The sequence below is a fragment of the Rhamphochromis longiceps genome, linkage group LG16 (assembly GCF_057381845.1).
Source record: "Rhamphochromis longiceps isolate RC_006_pf linkage group LG16, R_longiceps_female_GT1.1, whole genome shotgun sequence".
Lineage (NCBI taxonomy): Eukaryota > Metazoa > Chordata > Actinopteri > Cichliformes > Cichlidae > Rhamphochromis > Rhamphochromis longiceps.
The window spans coordinates 7,916,901-7,929,387 of NC_140572.1; the positions used below are offsets into that span (position 1 = coordinate 7,916,901).

The window sequence follows — 12,487 nt, forward strand, 5'->3', positions numbered from 1 at the left end:
CTTTCAGGAACTGTACTAAACTGGTTCAAAACATACGTAGAAAACAGGAAATACTTTGTATCAATAGGTAACTTCACATCTGAGCAGACAAGTATCACATGTGGAGTTCCCCAAGGTTCCATCTTGGGACCCCTTCTGTTTAACATCTACATGCTCCCACTGGCACAGATTATAAACAACAACAAAATAAACTATCACAGCTATGCAGATGACACACAAATATATGTCACAATGTCACCAGGAGACCGAGGCCCTGTACAGGCTCTTGGTAAATGCATTGAGGAAATCAATGACTGGTTGTGCCACAATTTTCTCCAGCTAAACAAAAACAAAACTGAGGTAATAGTCTTTGGCGCCAAAGAAAAACGATTACAGGTCACCAGAGAACTTCAATCTATACATCTAAAAACCACAAACCAGGCGAGAAATTTGGGTGTAGTGATGGATGCAGACCTAAACTTAGAAAAACACATTAAGACAATAACAAAGTCAGCTTACTATCACCTCAAGAATATATCAAGGATAAAAGATCTGATGTCTCAACAGGACCTGGAAAAACTAGTCCATGCATTCATCTTTAGTAGGCTTGATTACTGTAACAGCATCTTTACAGGTCTACCTAAAAAATCAGTCAGACAACTACAGCTCATTCAGAACTCTGCTGCTCGAGTCCTCACTAAGACCAAAAAAGTGGACCACATCAGTCCAGCTCTGAGGTCCTTACACTGGCTGCCTGTCCGTCAGAGGATAGACTTTAAAGTTCTGATGCTGGCCTATAAAGCTCTGAATGGTTTAGGACCAAAATACATCAATGACCTCCTGACCCAGTATGAACCATCCAGATCCCTCAGGTCATCTGGATCCGGTCTTTTATCAGTTCCCAGAGTCAGAACCAGACACGGAGAAGCTGCATTCAGCTTTTATGCTCCTTATATCTGGAACAAACTCCCAGAAAGCCTCAGATCAGCTGAAACACTCAGTTTATTTAAATCCAGGTTGAAGACTCACCTATTCTCAGCTGCATTTGAATAAAGCACCAAATCCACACTTTTAAGCTTAAATTTCAAAACTTACATTTAACTACTGATTTTATCTACTGTTCTGATTTTATCTGTTTTGATTTTATATACTGTTGTTTGTTTGTTTGTTTGTTTGTTAATTAGTTAGTTAGTTTATTTGCTTGTTTTAATCAATTTTAAATCATGCTTTTTATTTGTTCTTGTTTCTAATGTCTCTGTAAAGCACTTTGAATCACCTTGTTGTTGAATTGTGCTATACAAATAAACTTGCCTTGCCTTGCCTTTCAAAGCAGGATTATAATACTGTGTTAAAACCTAGGGACCACTGGCAGGAAGATCGGAGCAGATTTTTTATTATGCAGAGAGACGAAGCTTGACAAATTAAATATACCCCTTTCATAGCAGGCTTCTTGATTTGTCAGAGCAGTAAACGCGCAGGTGAAACCAATTTTGTTAATTATTCCATCAAGCGTCCCAGTGAGCCAGCGTTTACAACACAGAAACCTGGAAGCAACCCAGCTCAAAGGAATGCAGTAATTTTAATGTCATTAGTATCACCTCTTCCTGCTGTGACAAATCGAGAGCACATTCCATTAACTGTACTACCATATTATTTACTGTGCCAGAAATGATTTAATGTGTCCCAACATTTAGTGTGTCAAACGTAGTATGCTAAAAGTGCGGAATGTCCAACTTCATTGGGTCATATTTTGTTGCAGCACACCAGAGCACTTTTTATGCATTCTGCCCAAGTATCATTTGCAACAGCTATATGTCTAGTAGGGCTCAAAGTTAATGGTACGATGTTATGATGAAGTAGTGTGTCCTAACTTTAGCAATACTGTTAGTACAGCAGTACTTTTCAAGGGCAGCTGCATCATCATCATCATCTTTATTTATAAAGCACTTTAAAACAACCACAGCTGACACAAAGTGTTGTATATTGGAACTGTAAAATAAAATTACATGAGATATAAGTAAAAACCAAATAAAAGAAGAGTGAAATCATTAATTAAATAACTGGTTAGTTTATTTTCACCACATTTTACTTAAATTTAAATTTAACTAACTCAAGCAAACAGCTGGAAAAGTCAAAAATCATGTATAAAGATTTCTGTGATGTCATCTATTGTTTTCTGGGCTATTGTTTTAAATCAATCTTAGTCTTTTAAGCAGACATCAAAATGTATTTTGTAATGTGTTATAGATTACTATTCTAAAAGAAATGCAAGTTACCTTTCTTTTCACCTGTAACATGTCCTGAAATGCACTGTCAGATAATTACCAGTTAACAGTATAAACCTCATGCTACAGTCACACACACTGGCACAAATCCCTGTACGACCGAGGACGCATGTACCATTTTTACAGTGTTTCAATTTAAACACAGAGCCAACAACACAAAGCAAAGCTGAGAACCTGCCTAAAGAGACTGATGCATTCACCACACTGATTCAACAATACAAACATGTAGCGTAAATATATACAGTCCAAATAAAAACACTCGTTAGGCTACATTTAAAGACATGCAAGCAAGGAAAAGCATTTGTATTACATCAGACATTCATAAAATATTTTATCAGCATAGTGTGTTTAAATAGAAAAACAGATCTTTACTACTCCCCACCATAAGGTGGGAGGGGTAAAGTGGCAAAAGTGGGGCATGAAACCTGAAAAGAATTAATGTTACATGGTAAGTGTAAGAATTGACTAAAAACCTTAATATTACCTTAACTAAACTTTAATGTGTATAATTCTATTTTACATTTATTTTTGACCAATTTAAGGACCTGTTGCCTGATTTGAGCCTAGTTCTGCCTCTTGCCTCACAAGAGTAAAAAGTAAATATGAAATAATCGTTGTGCATCATTTAGCAAACATTTGTTTCAATTGTTGATGAAATCTTTGCATTATGGCTGATGGATGTAACTGTTTGAGTGCTTCATTAATGGTTTATTGCTTATAGTTGTATGCTCCAACAAATATCTCAAACAGGTATATTTGGTGGGCTAAACGTTGTACAGTTTATGTGCTGCAAACCAGACGTTGTTTGGAGGATCCCCAAAACTTATTCCCATAACATACATTAATCCAGTAATTAACCTTGTAGCATTTTCTTTTCAATTTGGGTCTTGTGATAAGGCAAATCACACAACACTTTGATATCTTTCCAACTTCTTCACCCCTTCTATCGCCCACCCATGAAGACCAAGACTCTCAGAGCCTCTGTCACACCCAGGGCAGCCGAAGCACACGATCACACTTACACATGTTCTCACTCACACAAAAAACATTTCTCCTTCACGCAAACTCCCACATAGATCCAAATCCTGTGTGCCAACTGTCCCGAATTCCAAATATTGAGGATGAGTCCAAAGCAACAATGGTCCAAAAGAGTTTGGTCAAACAATGATTTTATTGAACACATGCGTGGGGAGAGGTACACTGCAACAAACTCAGCATAGGTCTCCGCCCAAAAATACACTTCAGAATGCTTTTAATATATCAGGGTTCCGCCCCTTCATGCGTCAGATAAGAATATGACATGCATCAGTTACAGTTAATGATTACTAGAAAGCTAAAAACAGACAGAGAAGTTCCTCTTTTCATCACATTCTTCCATACATTGCAGTTTGTTTCGCCCTTCAGATGGTCCCTGGGGACTTACAATTTTCTTGACTCTTCTTCTGTCACTCGTTACTAGGCAAACTCAAATGCAGTTAGAAGCTAAATGAATTCCAGGCCTTCAGCCTGGCCTATCTTTTAAAATCATTTGTGTTTGTAAGCGTGTATGCTTTTAACCTGCTGCTCCAAGTCACTTACACAATAGATCGTCGCGCCAAAGAAGCTTAAGACCTTAAATAGACTGAGCATCAACTCTTCATGAGCACTATTTGCAATGTGTGTATAAGATGATTATAGCCGCACCTTTAATAAAAGTTTTAGTCTAATGCCAGTGGCTTTAATAAACATTTTAATGCAATGCTATTGATGAAAGCTGTTTAGCAGTTAAATATTTTCTTTATTCCCACACAACCCTATCCTCACCCTGACAAATGTGCCATATCAATGCTGAGAAGCAGGTCAAGCATTCTGTAAGTGCAGCAAAGTGAGATAATTACAACACAGACTGCTCACAGCTTCCTATTAAAGCACGCGGCCCCATCCGCACCCAAAATGATACAGCCCCCTCCACCCACCACACACACACACCATCCCGCAACTTAAAACATCCTGTTTTGCAGAGGACAGTGGCCTCTGGTGCAAAAAGCTAAGTGGCAGAGGTGCTGAGCTCTTGTTTTTCTTTTTCCTTTTTTTCTTAGGATGGACAGGTCATGAAATGCTTAATGACAGACCAGTAAGTCAGTATGGCTAACGAGATGATCTTTCATTTTCCCTCCCTCTCCCAAATCCTTCTCCTTGATGTGATTTTTAGCTGGTCTAAAAACTATGCCAGCTTTCCAAGTCACTCCCAATGACTGGTACCCATTCATCCACCGCCTACACCTCATAACTACGTCTTTGAGCATAAAGGATTAAGGTTTGAGTGTGAAGAGAGCATGACCAAGTGTACATGTGAACGAGTGCAGGTGATCATGTGTATGAGTAAGGAGGATGGAAGAAATAGGGAGAGGCAGCAAGACTGAGGAAGGGTGACTAAGGGTTCATAGACATAGACACTAAGCCTGACTTTGAGTTGTTTTTAACAAGGGCTTTTTGGGATTATCTGGTTCTCTCTTAAGAATAGCTGTGCACTGCTGACACTAGTGTTATAGTACAACACCGCAGATTCTACTGTGCGCAGTGTGAACAGAAAAACGAATTCTGCAGAACAATCCTGTAATAAAAACTACCTAGTTTATTTAAATCATGATTGATTATGATCAAATTTTAAAAGCTATACCAAATATACCAGTTGGTTTTCAGTCACTGAGCCTTTAGACTGTGCTTCACATCAGAAGCATCTTTTTTCTACATTTAAAGGGTTGCGCATTGTGAATTTGTGGGCTGAAACTGACTGTCGGTAAAGAGTTCTACTGTAAAATCCGGACAAAATTTATGACAAAAAGTGGCCTGTGGCCTGTATCAGTATTACATATGTACCTGCAAATCATTATGCCGTCATGTCCTGAAGCACAGTGCACACTTTAACAGAAACGTTCCTGCAAATTTGTCCACCTTCCACTAAAGAAAAGTCAAATTAGAGGGTTGTTGCTTTGATACAATGCCGAAGCAAAGTTATTAGTAAATAATGTCGAATTAGAGCAAGTTTCGGATACAAAATTTCTGGGTGTGATAATAGATAACAAAATCTGCTGGAAACCTCATATAAAGTATGTACAAGCTAAACTGTCAAGAAATGTCTCCATACTGAGTAAAGTTAAATATTTTTTGCCTTCCAAATCACTCCGGGTACTTTACTGTTCACTTATATTGCCATATTTGGAATACTGTGTGGAAATTTGGGGAAACACATATAAAACTTCACTTCAACCAATATGTAAAATTAAAAAAAAAGCAATCAGGATAATTAGTAAAGCTGGATATAGAGACCATACTAACGCCATGTTTTTGAAATTAAAAATATTGAAGTTTATGGATCTTATAAAATACAAAACGGCAAAAATTATGTATAAAGCTAGATACAATATGTTACCAAGAAATATACAGAGGATGTTCTATGACAGAGAAGGAGACTATGAACTAAGGGGTAAATTGAATCTGAAGATTCTTAAAGCACGGTCAAATGTTAAAACCTTTTGCGTAACTATTTATGGAGTAAAACTGTGGAATAGCTTTACTGCAGAATTACAGCAATGCTCAGGAATTGGCAAGTTCATAAAGACACTTCGAAAATTACTCTTGGAAGGATATGATATTGAAAAAGACAATCACCCATTGTATGTATAAATATGTCAACTCGTATTTAAATTATAAATATCGTGCCAGCCTTGTTGATATAAGTTTTCTTGTGTATTGTGTGGAATATGTGATGAGGAGAATTAGGTAAATATGTGGGATTAATAAGATGTTGAGCAGGGGTAGGAGTTAATAAGTATGTGCATACTTCTTCCTACTCCTTTTCAGACCAGACAACTGTTATCTCATGTTAGACGAATGTGTTTTATTTTATTATATTTTTCTTGTTTGTCTGTACAAATACGTGTGTGTGTGTATATCTACACATATATTCATATTCGTAAATGAAAATACATGTAGACGAGTATATATTGGTTTTTTTGTTTGTTTTATGATGTCTGAAATAAATAAAGATACAAATACAAATACAAATTACAATCACAGAAGCAACTCTTCAGAACAGCTCTTAAGTAGAGCGATCTAAAAAACACAACAGTGGCAGAAGTAGTACAGAGGGGTGCAAGGACAATACATAAAAGGGAAGATATGTCCACAGTTATGGGTTTTAGTTTTAAAGGTCAGAGTCATGAAATACACCTTGTAAATATAGCTGATAAATGGAAAGAACAGTCTTCATGTCTCCTAATGAGTATGAACTCTACAAATACACAGATCAGCCCAAAGAAAAAGGCTAAAGACTAATGTTTGTTGTCTATAGTTCTGGTCAAAGTTTGTGGATCAGAGAAAATCCAAAATAAATCAAAACTTGTTTTGGGGTTTTTTGGTCACAAAAGGTGTATTGTGTGCAATCATTCCACCCTGGAAAAATGTCTGATGGGCTGGTCTTAGCATTTCAGAAACTACTGAGCTACTGGGATTTTCCCAATCTCCAGAGTTTGCAGAGAACGGTCGGCAAAAAAAAAAATCCAGTGGGCAACAGATCTCTTGGCAAAAATTGCCTTGTTGATGTCAGAAGAGGGAGAATGGCAAGACTGCTTCAGGCTGATAGGGGAGCAACTTAATAACCAGGGTATGAAAAAGATCATCTCCAAATGCACAACAACGTTAAACCTTGAAACAGATGGGCTACAGCAGCAGAAGACAGCACTTGGTGCCACTCCTGTTAGCTAAGAACAGGCAACTCAGGCTACAGTTTGCATGGGCATACCAGAACTGGACAATAGAAGATTAACAAGACATTACCTGGTCTGATGAGTCTTGACTTCTGCAGCAACATGTTAATGGCAGTATCAGAATCTGGTTTGACCCATCCTGCCTTGTATCAAAAGCTCAGGCTGTTGTTGGTATAATAGTGTGGGCAATATCCTCGGCATACTTTGGTCCCATTAGTACCAGTTGAGCATCATCTAAACACCACAGCTTGCCTTGATGCATGCGCAATCATCCAGGTAAGTAAATCCCAAAAGGTTGATCCTGTTTATGTGGATGTCGCATTTTCAGTGGGAGAAAACGTTTTGTTACTCATGACTTGTTCAGTCTCAGCTGACTGCAGCTTTCCCCAACCTTATAAACAGTACATTTGCACAATGACTGAAACCAGCCCACTGACAGAACAATTGTCTGTGAGGTAAGTACCTATCATTAATTATACCATTATACCTGAGTATTGGTGATGACCATGTCTATCCCTTTATGACCACAGTGTACACATATCCTGATGGTTTGCTTTTTTGTTGTTTTTTTCTGGTTATTCAGCATACATCTAACTACTTATGAAAAACTTAGTAATGCTAGATTAAAAGGGAGAAGTCAAAGTGTTCCTGCAGTAGCTTAGACGATGACCTTAAAAGGTTGCTACTGAAAGTCTCTGGAAGCTGTCAATTGGAAATCTGTAAGCGATGGATATAATGTGTCCATTTTGAGAGTATTGTGAACAAATGTGAAACACTCCCCACCCCCTGTATCATCATCATTATGTGAATTTCTGCGGTCACTACACATAAAAAAGAGCAGCCCTATTTCTGTTTGTTTCAGCTGACCTGAATCTAATTGTAACAGCTATATTCAGGCATATATCTGCCAGTCAAAAACAGAAATGGACTTTGTCAAGGCCAAAAAACATTATGCACATGTAAAAAAAAATGTGCATATCAAAATACATAAAGCAGTATAACCTTTCAATAATTAAAGCATATCTCTTGGAGTATTATTCTACCTAATGGGATAGCTGGTCTTTCTGTGGCCAGACAAAGAAATTACAGGAGGTACAAGGAAGCGACTGTCATTTGGCATCGCCTCTGCTCTTTTCATGCTTTGACCAAGTGGCCTGCGGGGGTCAACCACTTAAATCCTTGCTTTGGATGTCTACTGACCTTTCCTTGTTTTCTTTTCTTTTTTTTACTCAGTCGGTCAGGACCCAAGTGGAGGGGGTAGTCGGGGTGGGGGGGGGGTGGAAATTAATGGTTCAGTGGGGCTTCCTCAAAGATTAAAAAAAGATAAGAGGTTCCTTGGTAGAAAAAAAATCTATGATACTTCCTTAAAAAAAATCTATATGCCAGATGACTGCATCAAGATCAGTGGTTTTGTTTGTTTCGACCGACTGATTTTTAAAGTACACGTTCTGAGTCCAGTAACATCAATACTCTGACCCGGTTTACCCTTAGAATGAAAGACACAAGCAGGATGGGGTGGTTTGTGTTTTCTTTTAATAAGACCTTTGAAGTACACACAAATAGACTGCTTTCTATAGACATCATCTTCTGTCGCATGAAGTGACCCACAATAACCGATTTGGGAAATAGCCGAATAACAACAATAAAGTGAGCTGATGGTTGTTCAAGGCTTGTTTGAGGCATCTCGCTAGAGCTAATAAGACAGCAAAGCTTAATTAAGAGCATCATTAATGAGTGAGTGATTTGATAAGGTTTTGGGGGTGCAAAAGGGTTATTGTTCCTAAAGAAACACGAGGAAAATCACCCGAGGACGGGAAGTGACCCACATTTAGGAAGAGGAGCGATGGGGGGACAACCCCCATTCCCCTATCTGGCGCCCCTACATCCTCCCCTGGGCAGCCTGCTGATTGGTTCATTACTTGCGGTAAACACAGTTACAACCCCCCCGCCACAGTACATACACATATATGCACATATAGCCGTCCCTGCCCCCTTCCAGTCTGCCTATTATCATCCTGACCGATGTTCAGATTCCTTCAGTCGTCAAATCAGACTCATCATATTCTCTTTTTTTTTTTTTTTTTTTTTTTTCTTTTTTTTTGGCCTGTCCCGTTTGGCTCTTTTGCCATCAGAATTGTTGTCTAAAGGCAAAGAAAGATGCCCAACGGATTTACTTTACCAAACTGACCATCCCAGCCTTGCCGTAATGGTCCATTTGATTCACCTTTTATTGTTTATTTTATTTTCACTTAATGAATACGGGACAGACTTGACTGGGGGAAAGAAGGGGAGAAAGAAAGAGGGAAAGAGAAACAGCTGAGAAGAGGGACGGGGGAGAAGGGCAAAAGACAAAAACCAATAGAACGGGCAGAGAAAAAAAAAAATCATCATATTCTCTTCATCGATTCAAAGTGCAGAAAGGTAGAAATATTTATTTGTTTGGTAGAAAGTTTTGAAAACCTGCTTGCAGACAAAGAAACAATGTAAAAAAAAAAGAAAGAAAAAAAAGATTCTTTCAAAGAAAAAGAGATTTCATTTTTCTTTGGTCACTCTTGTAAAATGAAAGAAAAATAATGAAGTACAAATAACTTTGCAAAGAAATGCAGAGTTACTACAAACACTGACCATTAAAAATGCAATTTCTTTCTTTTCTAGAGTGTCTCTTTTGTTTTCTTAATTTAAGCAATATTTAAACACTATGTCAGATGCACTTGTAGTGCTACACATCCTTGAGCCAGTGTTAACTGATCTTGGATCTTGGATATTCTCCTGACTCCAGGTGTTTTTATATCCCTGCAGGCTTGTGACACCTCAAAGGTGATCTGCTTTGACTTGAGATCAAAGTTAGGAGATGCATTAATTCAGACACTTACAGAGATGGGAGTTATGCTAATAAAAAACATGTATTTCATGTTGTTGTTTGGAGGTGAATCCTGCCAGCTCGTGATGAAAAGTCCCTCTTCATGCGCTGCCATTTTATTCCGCCCTTAATGGACCTGGAAGGATACTCTCTGAAGGTTACATTTTGGCAGTGTTGCATACCAGATGATTTACCTTTACCATCTGATGTCTCTGCCTCTCTGCTCTCCACTGCCTTGTCACTCCCAGTTACTGCTGCTTCACTGAGTAGCTTGCCATTGTCCTCGGGCAGCGGTGCTGCTGGCAGCTGTGCTCAGATGGAAGAAGGGGCAAAGTGTTGCCATTAGAATTGCTGTGAAGACTTGAAAATCGGTTCAAGAGAAAACAAAAGAATACATAATACAGCAAATAAGAGGAATACATATTGTGAGAGAAAATACAGAGAAAATACAAAGAAAATACAAGAGATGGGTGAGAAATTCAAAACATTAAAAACAAAATTATACAGATTCATATTATTCCAACTTATGCAGTTTGTACATTCAGACCTGTGAAACACATCTGAGCTTCCAGTGGGTATTTAAGCATTTTTCAAAACATCCACACACACCAGAGATGGGAGATGATGAGGTAACTTCACTAAGAAAGACAAGGCAGGAGAGGAAGAATAGAGTCTGCCCAGTGGCATTTGATAAACCAGAAATTTTAAGCCTACATGTAATTAATTCATATTATTTTAATATAATAAGATTATTATTTGCTTGACCAGAGTGAAGATGCTAAATCAGTACAATTTTTTTAACACAAGCATTTGTCCTTATAATTAAGCGAGAAATCTCCCCAATGTTGCAACCTATGACACACACTTATCTGTAATGTTTAACCTAGAGGGATGACTAAAGGGATAAGAGCAGATCTATGGGGATATTCACAAGGGTGAAATGCAAATGGTCACTCCATAATCAGTCTTTTTAAATTACTTTAGATAAGAAGAAGAAAGAATGTCAAAGAGTGTATCTGCGCAAACACAAGAATATATTTTTCCAACTCGTCCGTTACGACTCTGCCTTAATCTTTGGTGCCCCCAAGTGTTCACAAAAAGTGTACAAAATCAGGACTCAATTTTTCAGCCTTATTGCCTCAAATTGTATGTCTAAGGTTTATATTTCAGTAGTTGCTGATTAAATAGCCAATGAGTGAATTCGATCTCTATTTTCTCATCTATGGTTTAGATTTGATTTCACAAAATTATACAGTTTTTATAAATATTTACTTTTCCTAGAATGGATGTGAACTTGTAAGGTAATTTTGACTCAGGCTTGGAACAATAAGGGTTAAGTAGATAGTTTTACAAAAATTTGGCAGGAAGTTTGGCACTAGGTTGGTTTTACTGCTAATGATTTGAAGAAAATTGAAGTTTCAGCTATTTAGCAATTACTTTTGGCTATCGTTTTGCTTCTTTGTAATTATTATTATTATTATTTTATATTTACTCTATATGACTCTAAAAAGTGACTGCCTGTCTTATATAATGGATATTGATGCAACAGAGCATTAAAGCAATGTAGTAAATTAATAACGGTTCTGTAAATAAAAGTGTTTCATCACTCAATGACGCAATGAACATGCCTGGGCAGTAAACGCACCTGCACCGTCACGTGACAAAGAAAAACTGGAGAACCTTCTCGATAAATCAGTTTAGGGAAGGCAGTTCAACAAGGATGGACAGAGGCGAAAACCACAGCGCTGCAATTTGCAAGTTATGTGGGGAGGCCTTCACGCTTCCTGGTAGGGGTTTTAAAATGTTTTTCTTACAATTTAATACTCGTTAACACACGTTATACCGTCTTACATGACGGTATAACTTACTTCTGTTCGCTAGCTAGCAGCGGTATCAGTTAGCTAAGTTAGCTAATTATGCAAATTTGTTCATATCAAACTTTGCCGAAAACCGCTAACTGCAAACTTATGAATTTTTCAGAATGTGTATTCTTCTGTCATGTAGCGACCTAAGAAAGAACTAAAATTGTCAAGTATATTGACCGAGCCCGTAAAATTTTTTTAATTGGGACAAGAGAAAAACATGTCTCAAATTTTAAATTTTAATAAGTTAAAGTTCGTAGTTACGTTTTCCATATGGCGTTATAAAAACCGGTATAGAAACCGGTACAGAAACGCCTTTCAAATATGCTATGACTGTTGGTGTTGCATAGCTTGTCCACCAGATGGCACTTTGCAATCCTGTTGGCAGTATTTCATTACTGTAATGGTCATGACACATACAGCTTCTATGTTTTTTAAAAAACAGTATTATTATACATAATAATTCGTTTGATTTCATATTCAATGCGATGTTTCACTCTCCATTTGCTGTTGTTTCACGTGTCATAATCGACCTACGTTGCCCATAAATAACTTCATCGTCACCAAAATATGTATCCGCAACGTAATTTTGTTCGAACTTTGTTGAAAAGGGCCACACTAGTTGTTGTACTAGTGTAATGTCACAAGTACAACAACCTGCTGAGCAGAGCTGACAGAAAAAGAAAATCAGCTGATATATCAGATTTTTAAATATATTTCGGTATCTGTCTTAGTCGACCACACGCAGTTTGT

The 12,487-nt window shown here is 37.7% G+C and overlaps 1 protein-coding gene across 1 annotated transcript in view; it reads left to right on the top strand.

Moving 5' to 3' along the window:
- The first annotated feature begins 11,543 nt into the window (after positions 1 to 11,543).
- Positions 11,544 to 12,487, top strand: part of rnf17 (ring finger protein 17) — a 41,913-nt gene continuing 40,969 nt past the window's right edge. The window contains exon 1 of the mRNA XM_085383602.1: positions 11,544 to 11,659. Coding sequence (XP_085239728.1) covers positions 11,593 to 11,659 — 67 coding nt within the window. The 5' untranslated portion in view covers positions 11,544 to 11,592. The remainder of the gene's footprint in view (positions 11,660 to 12,487) is intronic.